This window comes from Paroedura picta, chromosome 8 (genome assembly GCF_049243985.1).
Source record: "Paroedura picta isolate Pp20150507F chromosome 8, Ppicta_v3.0, whole genome shotgun sequence".
Classification (NCBI taxonomy): Eukaryota; Metazoa; Chordata; class Lepidosauria; order Squamata; family Gekkonidae; genus Paroedura; species Paroedura picta.
In genome coordinates this window covers 22,633,196-22,647,518 of record NC_135376.1, presented here as the reverse complement: position 1 = coordinate 22,647,518, position 14,323 = coordinate 22,633,196, and the positions used below count along the sequence as shown (strand labels likewise).

At 43.1% G+C, this 14,323-nt stretch overlaps 1 protein-coding gene and 1 long non-coding RNA gene across 14 annotated transcripts in view; one reads left to right on the top strand and one right to left on the bottom strand.

Moving 5' to 3' along the window:
* LOC143843080 (uncharacterized) overlaps positions 1 to 14,323 on the bottom strand; it is a 236,984-nt gene that overhangs the window by 27,475 nt on the left and 195,186 nt on the right. The gene's annotated exons all lie outside the window — the stretch shown is intronic.
* MBNL1 (muscleblind like splicing regulator 1) overlaps positions 1 to 14,323 on the top strand; it is a 186,263-nt gene that overhangs the window by 165,559 nt on the left and 6,381 nt on the right. For 9 of the 13 annotated variants that reach the window (XM_077348649.1, XM_077348651.1, XM_077348644.1 and 6 more), the window contains 4 exons: positions 697 to 850; positions 7,408 to 7,443; positions 8,231 to 8,325; positions 14,242 to 14,316. In XM_077348649.1, coding sequence (XP_077204764.1) covers positions 697 to 850; positions 7,408 to 7,443; positions 8,231 to 8,325; positions 14,242 to 14,298 — 342 coding nt within the window. In that variant the 3' untranslated portion in view covers positions 14,299 to 14,316. The remainder of the gene's footprint in view (positions 1 to 696; positions 851 to 7,407; positions 7,444 to 8,230; positions 8,326 to 14,241; positions 14,317 to 14,323) is intronic. The other 4 variants (XM_077348650.1, XM_077348652.1, XM_077348645.1 and 1 more) reach the window with 1 other exon arrangement.

Genomic DNA, 14,323 nt, shown 5'->3' with positions numbered 1-14,323 from the left:
TTGTTTTTTCCAAAAACAAAGATTTTAAAATGTGTATAATATATATTCTATATATATTTGAATTTGTTTGGTTGGCATGGCTTAACTATATTCTTAATGTAGATTTAACATTTGTAATGCAATGTTAAAAAGTACCAGCATGGTGTGGTACATTTCCTTTTTTTTTTTTTTTTTTTTTTTGCATGTGTAGTTAGACTTTGGGGAAAGTGGGGAATAAACATTTAATACGGTCTTTAACCTGTTCCGCTCACTCTGTAAGATTTCTCTTTAACATTGCTCTGACTTGTCAATCCTCATGGAGCTAGCAGTGCAGCTTCCTTGGTTACGTTTCTTCCCCTGGTATTGCTGCTTTCTTACTAAAACAAATCCGCCAGCCCTGAAGCTTTAGAATAGCGGACTATGCTGGCACCTAGCACTCAAGTACAATTAGCCCCGACAGTGCCCTACTTGAAGGCCAAAGCCATACTCTGCTATGAAGCTTCAGCCATGCCCTCTCTTTGAATAGTAAAGTCCGCTCCGCTGCTTGCTTGCACAAAGGATGAAAGATGGTGGTCATTGACCACGGTCATTGGACCGTCTTCTGATTTTTCTGTTTCTTCTCTCTGTTTCTCTCTCCCTCCCTGCCCCACCTTCCTTTTTGTTTTGTTTTGTTTTGTTGTTTTAAAACTGGAATGTCTTACACTCACCTGCTATTAGGGAATTCCTCAAGCTGTACTTCCCCCGTTACCAAAGAGGCCTGCGCTTGAAAAAACCAACGGTGCCACTGCAGTCTTTAATACTGGTATCTTCCAATACCAGCAGGCTCTTGCAAACATGCAGTTGCAACAGCATACAGCCTTCCTCCCACCAGGTAAGTGCCCTTGGAGCATCCTCCCAGGCCAGGCAGAGACAAGATTAGAAGCATGCCGAGACCTTAGTGAGCCCCTAGGAAGGCAACACGTTTGGGGGAAGGGAGATCTGATGGGGTGGCCCTCCACAAGCCGGGAAGGACTCAGCTGCTAAACCTGCAGATTCTGCATATGGGTGTCTTAGAAGCAAGGTGTTGGGTGCTTTCTGATTGGATACGAAAACCTGCATCTCCAAAGTAGGCACTCTTCCATTTCAAAAGAGCATTTGAAATCTTTCCCCCTCTCCGTCCCTCTTTTTTGTCTAATCCTTCATTTCACATTTCCTAAACTGTTTTGTCTGGGTTCTTCCTTATTTTTTTAAAACTGCTGTAAGACCCCTTTGGCTCAAGTGAGTGTATCAAATAATTTTAAGGTAAGAAGGTGACTTTCAAAGGAGGGGAGGGGGGACTGACCCTGTTTAGGGCCAAACAAAACCCTTTGTTTGATAGATTTTGGAGAAAAGCATTTTGAAGTGTTGCCATTGATTTTATCACATGCAGGGCTCGGGTCTTTCTGAGATAATAAAGAGATCGTATAGTATTTACTGCTCACACAGGCCGATCCTTGAAAGGGAGAGGTTAATCAATATCTTGAGTTCATACTAGATTTCTGTAACATACTAGATTTTATTTGCACTCACATTGTGTTTGAATCGGGAAATCCAAGGAAATACATTTTTTAAGTCTGGGTTTTAAAACTGTACCTTTAGAGGAGGAGGAGGAGGAGGGGCAGATACTCAGCTCCAACTATGCTTAAGTACCGTATTTGCTGTCTTATAAGACGACTGGGCGTATAAGACGACCCCCCCCAACATTTCCACTCAAAATATAGTTTGTCACATTACATTACAGTACCATGGGCCACTATGGGCAGATATGTCTATCCCAACTGAAGTGCACCCGGCGTATAGGACGACCCCCCCACTTGGAGGCATGTTTTTCAGGGGGAAAAAGTAGTTTTATACGCCAGCAAATACTGTAATTCCGGGCGCCATGCAGTTTAATTATGTTGCTGGGTGGCGGAATCTGACTCCTTTGATACAAAAATATATCTATGCAAGATCACACTTCCATATTTCAGGGAAGTTTTTTGCATGATTCTCATTATCAAAAAACAGTGTCACAGAGGGATTTGGCAGCGGTTAGGTCCCCCTTTCAGAAGCATTCACCTCTTCCTCTCTTTCACAATATGGCAAGAACATCTAGGGCAGGGGTAGTCAAACTGCGGCCCTCCAGATGTCCATGGACTACAATTCCCAGGAGCCCCCTGCCAGCGAATGCTGGCAGGGGGCTCCTGGGAATTGTAGTCCATGGACATCTGGAGGGCTGCAGTTTGACTACCCCTGATCTAGGGGGTGAATGATTACCATAGTGCAGTATCTCATATGTGTGGATCCAGCCAGAAATGGACTTAGAAGGGTATAGCTCTGCTTGAACTTGTCCTGCTAAGCGCCCATATTAAAAAAAAAAAAAAAAACTCGAACAACCTGCAGGCTGACACATGAATGGATCTGTGAGGCCACCTTTCAATGACTTGATGTGATACATTTCAGTCCTGGGCAGTTTAGAACATGCATTTATGTACTTTTTATCCTTTCCTCCCAAAGAGGATCCAAAGTGATAGATACTTGGTTCTCTTCCATTTAATCTCACAAACGTTGGGTGAGATAGATTAGGCTGAGATCCTAGTTTACATTCAGACCACTGCACCACAAGGAGACAAGGCAAGGGCATCATCTCCTACTTGTGGGAAATCTTCTATTTTATTCTCTGCACCATTCTTTGCACCAGTGGGTATTTTTTGATAGGATCCAAGCCAGCCTCAGTTTCCTGTTCAAGTAAGGATGACAGAGGAAGGAAAATGACCCTTTTTGCTACCGGACCTGTATTTCTGTTTTAAAATCAATGGCAAAATGTTATTAAAATCCACGGCAAAAAGTGATTAGGAGGCACAGAAATAGATTTGCTGATCATTTTTATTCTTTCGAATATTACCTTTAAAAATAAAGCTGACTTGAGTGACCACTTGAAAGAATCAAGTGGCTGGCCTTGTTGGTCTGAAGTAGCACAACCAAAATTTAGTCCAGTTGTACCTTTAAGGTTGGTCTTAAAGGTGCTATTGGACTTAGATTTTGTTGCACTTGAAAGAAATATATGGAATGATGCAGCTAGTACTATTCCACGTTCTGGTGAATTTAGTATTCCAGTGAGAACATAATTTCTCCCAACTTACTAAATTCTGCTGCAGAAATCATTTTCATAGATTGCTCTTTCCCTCTTTCTTTCTTTTCCCATTTCTGCCCAGTTTAATTCATAGATTATTTTTTTCTGGGCAGAAATGCGGGCTGTGGTTTGAATCCATAGATTCATGAGGCAAACAGTTTTATTTAACATCTTGGAGGGTTGAACTGTAGTAGCAGAGTTCCTTTTTAAAAAGAACCTCCAAAGGGGTCCTACACAACCGTCTTCTTCATACCTGCAAGCTGTTGCATTGTAGGTTTCCATTGCTGTCTTACATTCATTTGCTGCAAACCCTGTGCTAAAGTGTGTGTTGGTTTAGACTGTGAATGAGAACGAATTGAAAAATACATGCCATTAAATACAGAACATAACTGCAAAAAGAAACAAATGTGAGCGCTTATTTTCTTAATATACTCATAGGGATTTACTGAACTAATAATGTGTAGCTCAAAATAAATAGACCATTGATATTTTTCATAATAATGGCTATTAAATGACTGGACAGGTTCATTCAGACTTTGTTCTGGATTTTTCGCAAACTGTAGTTTTCCATTGACATTCGGGCCAGTAAACTGATATGTTAGCCAACCAAGATTCCATAAGAAGAACAGCTGTTTTTTATACCCCACTTTTCACTTCTCAAAGAAGTCCCAAAGCAGCTTACAAACGCCTTTCCCTTCCTCTCCCCACAGTGGACACCTAGTGAGTTAGGTGGGGCAGAGAGAGCTCTGAGAGAACTGCCACTAAGCCCAAGGTCACCCAACTGGCTGCATGTGGAGGAGTAGGAAATCAAACCCAACTCTCCAGATTAGAAGCCCACACTTCTAACCACTACACCAAGCTGGCTCTCCAACGAGCTTGTTTTAATGTTGTCACTAAAAGCAAGAACAGTACATACTTTGCCCTTTAGATGTTAAACCAGGGGTAGTCAAACTGCGGCCCTCCAGATGTCCATGGACTACAATTCCCAGGAGCCCTTGCCAGCATTCGCCAGCGAATGCTGGCAAGGGCTCCTGGGAATTGTAGTCCATGGACATCTGGAGGGCCGCAGTTTGACTACCCCTGTGTTAAACTATACTCATCCCCCAGAAATAACCAATTGGCTCAAAGTATATGAATGGAGGGTAGGGGGAGGAGGAGTAACAAAGGCAACTCCATCCTCCTCAAACACATATCTGTGTAGTGCCAGTGATTTCCTCAAGCAACAACACTGAAACAATTAGAGTTTAAAAGTGAAGCTCCGATATAAATCGTCTCATAGTCCCATCTGCCCTGACAGTGTGGTCAGGTTTGAATGCCCAGGACCCTGCCTTGTCACAGAGCTATGTGTACAAAGGCATGCTGTGTTATCCCAGACTACTTGAAGCATCAGGGAGGCACATGCAAAGCCCCTTTAAAGAGGCCAGGATCACATGCTTCAGCTGTGCCAAGAGAGTTGAATGGATGGAGACAGAATTCCGGTCTGTCTGTTCTCCCGTTGCCTATTAAACAGGTGATGAGCAGGGGCATCGCTTCCATTAAAGGCTACATGCACACAGCCTGCTGTGCCTGGCACACCCCTGACTCAGAGCTCTCATGTTTTGTTCATTCATGACATATCCAAATGTCAGTCTTCTGCCCTAGGGGCTAGAGTGGGTGCAGTGAGGCCGTCAAATCAAGCCAAGCCAGTTTCTGTTTAGATTAGGCTCAGGGCCAAGGCATCTCAGCAACCAGAGGAGCATTCTTTCAGATAATCCTCCTGTCCATTGCAGGAGTGAATTCACATAGAGGAAAGTTTGGGTGGCTTCATCCCGACATCACATTCCCGATATTGTCGATGTTGAGCAAGGGATTATGGGTTCCCATCACGTGCCCTCTTTCTGCTCCCTCCCCTTGCATGCTCCAGTTCCCTCCCTCCTGTCCCTTCATTGCTTGACCAAACTCTGCAGTCCTATGATCAAGCTATGTGTAGCTCAAACAAAGTTGGGAACTTGAGTGCATGAGTCCGCAGCACGCTTGGAAGATCAGGAAAATGACTTCCAAGCCATGCTAGTGAGCGTTGGCCAGTGCAGAAGCTTCTGCAGTTGGGGAAAGCAGAGGCCAAACTGCATTGAGATTCCTCCACTAGTCTGGAGAAACAATGTTCATACCAAGCTAATGGCCTCTTGCACGTATGAGCATGCCTGCACTTCTGATGCCTGCATCCACATATCAAAATTAATCTTTAAACAGGAAAGTATGTGTACTGAATCCTATAGGAAGGGGGAAATACTGGGAGGGAGTCCCTACAATGTCAGTTGTGGCTTAAGATGGGACACAAAAATCAGACATGCTGGATATCCATGCCCTCCTAGGGAGGGCAGCACTGAGCTAACGAGAAGCTGTGCATGTCAAACATGTACTTGAAACAGGGCATTTCACGAAAGCAAATAAAACTGCATGAATTCAAAGCCATCTTAACAATGCTCCCCAACCTCATTCATATTGTGAAGGGAAATATAACTCCTCCAACACACCCCAGTAATAATGCCTCATAATAGCAACTCATTCTGTTTACATTCTTTTCTTATTTAAAGAGAGAAAGTCTGAACATTTATTTCAGTGCAATAAACTCCTCAGTAGAATGATGTCATTTAAATGATGTCATGTAAGACAGTTGCACAGTAGATACAGATAACATGGTAAAGCCAGCAAATCAAAAAGAGCCCATCTACCCCAGTCTGATGCCATCTGCTGAGTGTTACCTTTTATACCATATAGACTTAGGGGCTTTCCTTCCTGTTGGTTTTGATGTCTCAAAGAAGGCAAACGACACGATAGTGTAGATTAGTACGCACTGTAGATTATCTTGGCACCATAGATTATCAGACCAGAAGGACACATGCACAAAGAGTCAGAGAAGCACAGTCTTACCCGTAGGCCAATTCTTAAATTTCCTGTATGAGCCAACTAGGATTTAGAATGGTCCATGCCTCCTATTATATCAGTATAATGTCACAAATGTTAGGTTGTATCCAAAAGTGCCATTCAGCTGTTGGACTGGCACTTCCATTGAGCAATGGGTGATTTCTACAAACTTCTCCCTCTCACTTGAGACCCCCTCCTTGGCCTGAAGGAGCAGAATTTCAGGGAGCTTAGTGGAGTGCAGGAAGAGCGGGGAAGCATGAAATCTGGCACTGCCGCCTTCTTTCTGCTGGCAGCAGTTTGAATCTAGCCCAGCACACTAATCCTTGATCAATGTTTAACATGAAGATACTAGATTGCAATGCAGACAGACATACCATAATGCCGTATATGTTAAAATAATTGAAATTTTCAATCCAGGAAACAGGCTTTAAGTCTACATTTAAAATTGACAAGAGTGGCAATAGTGAAGAAAACAAAAATCTTTCTTACAAGAACTGAAAAATAAGCTCACATTTCTTTAAATATCAAGTTCTTTTAAATTCCGCTATTCCCTCAAAGAGCATTAAGAAGAAAAGACCAGAATTTGCTCAGGATCCCCAGCCCGAAAGAAGTAAAACTGGCCTTGACCAAAGCCAGGGCCTTTTGGACTCTGGTCCCAGCCTGGTGGAATGCTCTCCTGGGGGATTGGGCCCTTCTGAAGGGCCTGTAAAACAGAGCTGTTACGACAGGCCTGTGGTTGAGGCCAGGAATTTAACTTCAATGAATGCTGACCGTTCTGCCTAAAAAGCCCTCATTCATAAAAAGATTGATCCATCCGATATAATCTCATCACCTTCAGTAAGGTTTCAAAGAGGCAGTTCTACATCAGGGGTACTCAACCTGTGGTCCTCCAGATGTCCATGGCCTACAATTCCCATGAGCCCTTGCCAGCAAATGCATTTGCTGGCAGGGGCTCATGGGAATTGTAGGCCATAGACATCTGGAGGACCACAGGTTGACTACCCCTATTTTACATAATTTATTTCAAACCATATCGATTGTTTTAAACTATGTAATATTATTTGTGTGTTTTCTTTGATTGTGACCCACCCTGAGCCGACCGAGAAGGGCGGGCTCTAAAAATAAAGTTATTATTATCATTAATTTGTTTAAAAAAAAATACCAGCACACAGTTCCATCTGCTTTTACCCTGCCCTGCTCATGTGAGACTAGTTCTAATTGACCACCACTGTGCTGTTTGATTTGATTGTGCTGATGGTTACAGGCCACTGTTCCCAAAATAACCAATTTTATTCTTTGTGCAAATGAGATTTTTCTAATTACACGTGTGATGGGTTGTTTTAATTCTTTTCCCTTTGCAAATCCACCTTCCTGTTGCAATGCATGATGGGCAGGCTCAATATTGTGCATGACACCCGCTACAAGTGTTGGTAGGTGCCAGCTTTGTTTCTTGATTATCTTAAATCCTGTTTAGCAGCTCACGGACTCTCAAAATCCACTGCCGGGTCTCTAACGTAGCGCTACAGTGCCAATTCATCCCCCCCCTCCCCGCACTAACACTTGTCAATTAAATGCATTTGCTCTATTTAATTGACACAGACTACCTAGAAGGTCATTTATGTTTTAGCATCTCTGTGTCCCTCCCCCCGCCCCCCGGACAGCCTTGGTGGATTTTGACTGGACTCTGAGTTCCAGTATTTTAGAAACTGTTTTGCACTTTAAGTAACATGCAGTTTACATTATACATCATAAAAGTAATACAGAAATGGAATTTCATGCCAGTGGGTTATAAATGTTATCGGGGCGGGGTGGAGGGTTGTTGTTTGCTTTGGGGGAGTTTATTGGGATTTCACAGTTATAAGATGTTAACCATAGGGGCTAATATAAAAGTGTGTGTTGGCTATAAATGGGAACGATTAAGCTTAATTGTATTTGAAACCTTGCACTGATGGTAACGAGCCTTTTTTCCTTCCCTTTCCTTCCCTCCCCCTGCCCTCGTCTCTCATGTCTCCCCCTCCCCGCCCCTCCCCCCGCTGTCTGGAATGTTCTCCCGCTTTGCGCTGTGATTGCATGTCACTCACGGGTGGCGGCGTCTCGTCACACGGCTTCTCTGCTGATATAAATACCATCCTCGATGATTCTACCACACGTTGCCATGGTTTTCCCATACTGCTACACTCTTCTGTATGTTTGCTTATATGATTTTCCTTCCGAAAGTTCCCATGGTGCACGGCGCTACGCCAGCCACTGTGTCTGCAGCAACAACATCTGCCACAAGCGTCCCCTTCGCTGCAACAGCCACAGCCAACCAGGTTTGCTAATTTATAGCTTTGTTTCTTAAACATAACTCAGAATCGGTGCTTCAGAGGAGCATGGGGAATCTCTCTCTCTCTCTCTCTCTCTCTCTCTCTCTCTCTCTCTCTCTCTCTCTCTCTCTGGTTCATTTGTACCTCTTGTTGGCCTACACATTCTTGTATGATCTGCAGCAACACTAAATTGGCCTTCCATCCGTGCTTAGAAAAGCGCTGCAGCTCCCTTTCCAGCGCGGAAACGTTTTCCCCTCGCCCTGAGTCACTCAAACATATGACAGTCCATATTGCCTTCTCCTACACTCTCCACCCCCAGTTTTTAAAGAACAGGAATGGGCAGGATAGTACCAAAGACTTTTTTTTAAAGTAGGATTTCACTGGCATTGGTTAAGAGCTGTGCAGGACAGAATTGGAAGAGCAGGGATCTGACAACCAAAAAGTACCTGAATCCAAATCAGAATGCTTGAACAAGTCTAGGAGGATGACTTTTCAACTATTTTCCTCAATTGCAGACAGATAAAGAGATAGGCAGCATATCATTTGTGAACCAAATTACATTTAGCTATATGATCGCTCACCCAGTCTCTTCCTGATCTGAAAGTATCATTGCACCGAGCAGTAATGGTGCTGGACAATAAGCCTATAGGCAATATAAGGCTTCCCTTTTAAAATATCATAAACCTAATGTACATGAGGAGTTGTATTTAGCTGTAGAATCTATTGGCTTTTCCTGGGATTCTGACCCCACCAAGGATTATCATCAAGTTTGCAGTGCAGAACAATAGAAAGCTCCTAGTTCAATCTCAGCCCGCCAGCAGCTTGATATTCTTCTCATTTCCCAACCAGACAGACCAGAAAAATAGGTTTGTTTCTTTGTTCCAATCTGCAAGACTGTTAGATCATGTGGGTCCTGCAGCTTTGGGAATAAACTTTTCCAGAGTTGGAAAGGACCGCTGGGAGGGGGAGGGATGTTGTAGCAAAGATCCCTGACCCTTGAGTCCACAGATATTGAGATCCCCCTCCCTCCGATTGTACCTAAGGGCAGGCTTTCTCAGCCAGGGTTTCTTGACTGCCCTGGATGGGTATCTCAAATAGATGGTAGTTAATTAATTTTTTACATATTTTTAAAAATACGTTAAACATTTATCAGATGATATGACCATACATGGTCATGTTGATCCACGCCCTCCTGTCCTAAAATGGCCAATGATGGGTCTGGAGGGGAGGAGTCTCGGGTGGGCATGTACACAGCTATGCTTCCCAACCATATTCTGCATGATTGTATAACTTCTGGGGTTTCTCAGAGCCTGAAGAATATATCAAGGGTTTCTCACCAGAAAAAAGCTGAGAAAGGCTGCCTTAGGGAAACCTGATTCATGAGCTCAAGGAACTTGGGTCTATATGCTGGCTTGCAGTTTTATGTCCAGTCCTCTATTGGCCATGCAAGTGCACGGCTGGAGTTGCAGCAGCCACTGCCTGCAGCCTGGTCCCTTGCTTGAGACTACTAGCTCCCATCAATTCCATCTGTGTAGCTGTGGGGGCTATGCAGCTGTGTCCCTCCCTGTTTTTCCTGGGTGGCTTCTTGGCTGTAGCAGTGTTACTCTGTGTTGGCCATACCATTGTCCAGCAACCAGTAGGCGGGCAGGCCGACTATGATCCATTTCTGCTTTTCCATTGTACTACTAGCCCTATACAGGTACTTAATTCATCAAGAATTCAGACAGAACATGGAAGGATGGATTACTTTGATCTTGCTTGTGCGATATACTTCTCCCTTGAACATATTGTTTTATTGTTTTCGTTGAATTTTAAACCAATTTTAACATGCTATAAACCACCCCAAGCCTGGTATCAGAGAGGGGTGGTCTACAAATTTAATATTAAATAAATATTCCATCTCGGCATTTGAACACATTAGACAATTAAAGAGTTGCGCCTTTAAGCCCCAGTTTGTGGATATAAACTGTCCCTTTCAATGATACATTTGCCAGTAATTTGTTCCAGACATATTGGCATTACATAGAAAACCCAGTAGGGAAAACACTTCTAGTGCTACTCTAATAAAAGCTACAGTAATAAAACCCTCATCATGATAGTCCATAGCAATTCTGGAGGCCATGGTGATTACTAAAACGCTATCTGCCTTCGTACCCTGCCAGCCACATGCCTGAACCTTACAAATGAGGGAAGCGCTATCTTCTGCATGCCTTGGGGACCATCCAGTTGCTGTTGCTGTATGTCAGCCATTTGGCAACTGCCCTTAGTGTGCAAGGTGCTGACTGCTGCTGTACAAATGAAAGTTGGAAGGCTGGAAACTTGACTAAGCACACCCTGGGAATGCAGGTGACAAGTCTGCAGCAAACCTAGATAGGTTGTCTCATTGGCAGACATTGCAAGCGCGGCCCAAGTTCTCAGTGTGTGCGCACTGCACACTTCGTGGTAGCTGCTTTTCTTTTTTCATAACAAGTTTCAGCTGCGCCAGGACCACAGTAAGATAACCATATTTCCCCATTCATCCTACAATGCCAGTGAAAGAGGATTTGTGCTACCCCACCTTGGCCTTGCTGGGGGCAAAACTATGGCTGCCAACTTATATGTACAAATGAGTATATGTATTGAGCACTGTTGTTATCACAGTGCCCCCCATGTCCTCATTTGCTAATTTATGCATCATAAAGGCAAGAATGGACCGTGCTGCAGAAATGTCCTATTAGATTTGGTGTGGATTTATTTACAAATATTGCAGTCAACCTTAGAATCACTAATGTAAATGCACCACTGACAGGTCCTCATCCCCTCCCACAAATTGCACTGTAATTTTCCTATGTTTTTCAAGCCCCCATGCACTTGCTACCCAGATTCTGGGCATTCTTTTGTTGTACAATCTGATCATTTCATGCATATCCTCTCTGGATCTTCATAATGTGCTCCAGTCAAGTCCCGCAGCCAACCCTCAGTATATACATATATAAGCTATATATGTATATAGTACGTAAGCAATGCTGACTGTGATGTAATGTCACCAAATGCAATGTGCATGCCTGCAGAGAAGGTCTTAAGATCTGGCCCTTCATCTTCACTGACTGGCGCTGAAGGTCCTTGGTCTGTTTCGACAGCAGTACACTTGAAGGTTCTACACAGCTGGGTGCAACTTCTTCTCCTGCTGCCGTAGAAAACCAATGGTATGAGAAGCTTCATTACACTTGGGCACCCTTTCTGTGCAAAAATGCTGTAGTAATGTATATAGAGGACACCTACAGAGCAAATACAGGGTGGGGGTGGGGTGAAGAACCAGTTAAGGGGCAGCTGTGTTGATCTGCAGAAGAGCTGGATTCAAGTCCAGCACCTTGGAGACCAACAAGATGTGGGGAGTATAAGCTTCCGAAAGTCTGATGACTCAGAGGCTCATACCATCCAGATCTTTTTGATCCCTCTGGTGCTAGTGGACTTGTATATGGATCAACTAAAACAGGGGTAGTCAACCTGTGGTCCTCCAGATGTTCATGAACATCTGGAGGACCACAGGTTGACTACCCCTGAACTAAAAGATGGATAACTCTTATTTCATCATCTCCTAGTCTTTCTGATGTATTTTCTGATTTAAAACCTGCTAATAGGATGTACAGAAAGTCTGTCTCCACACAGTTTGTTTGACATCCAAACCAGGGCATTGGTTTTGGAGCATTCGTAAAATATTATCTACTAGTTGACCACTTTCATGTTTTCCTTTGCTTTGCTGTGGTGTTTCCCAAACATGGTTCAATACAATCTTTTTGGGAAAGATCATAGTCAACACGTGTTATCCATCATGTGAGTGGAATGGTGTGCCTTTTTTGCAGGTCCCACCCACATCAGGACCATTATCCTATCCTGAGTGTCCACACTGCCATAATTTTCACCTGCAATACATTTTAAGAATCCTCAGTTGGCAACTAGATTGATATAACATTATAACAATCTATTGGCTAATTCCTTTGAATTCCTACCTTTAGTTTTTAAGAAAACCTTCTTTGCAAAGAGGTCATTATAATACAATAGCACTATGCCAATCACTTTTTTAAAGCTAGAAAAAGCCCTCCAGAGGTTTGAGGATACCAGTGGCTACGGGGGCTAAGGCAAGAAAAGTGCAGGGGATATTGGCGTGGGAATGCTCTATTGCCATTGGGATTTCCTCTGCATTCCATAACGCAGAGAAAATTCACAATATGGAAACAGCCAGTTTGTACTGCGGAAGTAGTTAAATAAGCCTCATGCTGTACGTCTTTGTACCAGCCAACCTCATTTCAGTTTTAATTAATGATACCTTATTTAGACCATAACTTATTTTTCTTAGTTGAAGGCTCAAGCCATTCATGGCCTGTATGTTCTTAAGCTATGATATATAATGCTGTAATTCAGTGGATTCCCACTGTGAGTTGTGAAACAACATAGATCTCCCCATGACAGCATATATGGTGTAGTGATTACAGTGTTGGACTAGGACCTGGGAGGCCCAAGTTCAGCTTTTTCACTCTGCCATAAAGCTCATTGGGTGAGTTTAGGCCATTCATTCCTCACAGGCTAACCTACCTCATAGGGTTGGTATGGAACAAAACAATACAATTATCAGGAAGTACATAGCAAATCAGCTAGTGAAACTGAACAGTTGGTGGGTAGAGCAGCCTTTCTCAGCTTTTTTATCATTGAGAAACTCCTGAAACATTCAGACTTCGACATACTCCAAAAGTGGTGTGATCATGCAGAATATGGTTGGGAAGCATAGCTGTTTACATGCTCACTCTCCCTTTCCCACCCCTCTAGGCCCATTATTGGTCATTTTGGGAGGGGTGAGTGGGTTAACGTGGCCACCCAATAAATGGTTAACAAATGTAAAAAAAATAATTAACTCCCACTCATTCAGGAAATACTTCCAGGGCTGTCAGGAAACCCCAGGGTTTCATGAAACCCTGGTTGAGAAAGCCTGGGTTAGAGGATTGGACTAAGACTGGAAAATCCAGAGTCAACCTAGTGATGGTGCTTGCTAGGTGACCTTAGACCAGTCAGTCGTGCTCAGTCTGACTAGAGCTGTGATTCTAAAATGGAGAGAGGGAATCCATGGTTGCTGCTGTGAAGATATGATAGATATCCCGTGGCCCCATCAGTCAACCCTAAATCTTGAAGGAATGAAGCATGGAAGATGGGACATAAAAAAAAAGATCTTCTTCTTAGATCTCTGGGTGTATGTGTGTAAAGTGCTGCCCGGTCTCAGCTGGCTTATGGTGACCCCCATAGAGTTTTCAAGACAATAAATGAACAGAGGTGGTTTGCCATTGCCTGCCTCTTTGTAGCAACTCTCAACTTCATTGGTGGTCTCCCATCCAAGTACCAACCAGAGATGACCCTCCTTAGCTTCTGAGATCTGAAGAGATAATTTTAGCCTGGGTATGGGGAACAACTTCAGTGCCCATATTACAATGACTGTAGAACAAGGCTTGAAAAAGTGTCATATTTTCCTGCTCAAAAGCGAACTTCTGAATGCCATTTCTCTACAAGGATAGACCCAGTAAGAATTTTGGCTCAGAGCAATTTAACATTGAGACTGCAAAGTCCACAGGCCAGAATGTTTCTAATTTTTCCCCTGCAGTTGAGATACTCCCAAACTCATAATTTTGTGTAGGCCAACAAAAAGGGCTTTTGGAAACTACTGCACTGCATGAACTTTTAATTGCTAACTTTCTAAATGATGGATAATATGCATTAACGTTGGTTGAAAAAAATTAACAGCAAGAGGTTTGCTACTACTATACTACTGTATGATTAACATACAGTTACAATGTAAATGTCCACCAGTCTCCTGAAGTAGTTTGCTACTCCTTAATAAAGTATACATGCGTATTGAGTATTATTATTCACCGTTTACATTTCTCGTTTTTTTAATAGATACCCATAATATCTGCCGAACATCTGACTAGCCACAAGTATGTTACACAGATGTAGACATTTAATCATCAAACAGTAAGTG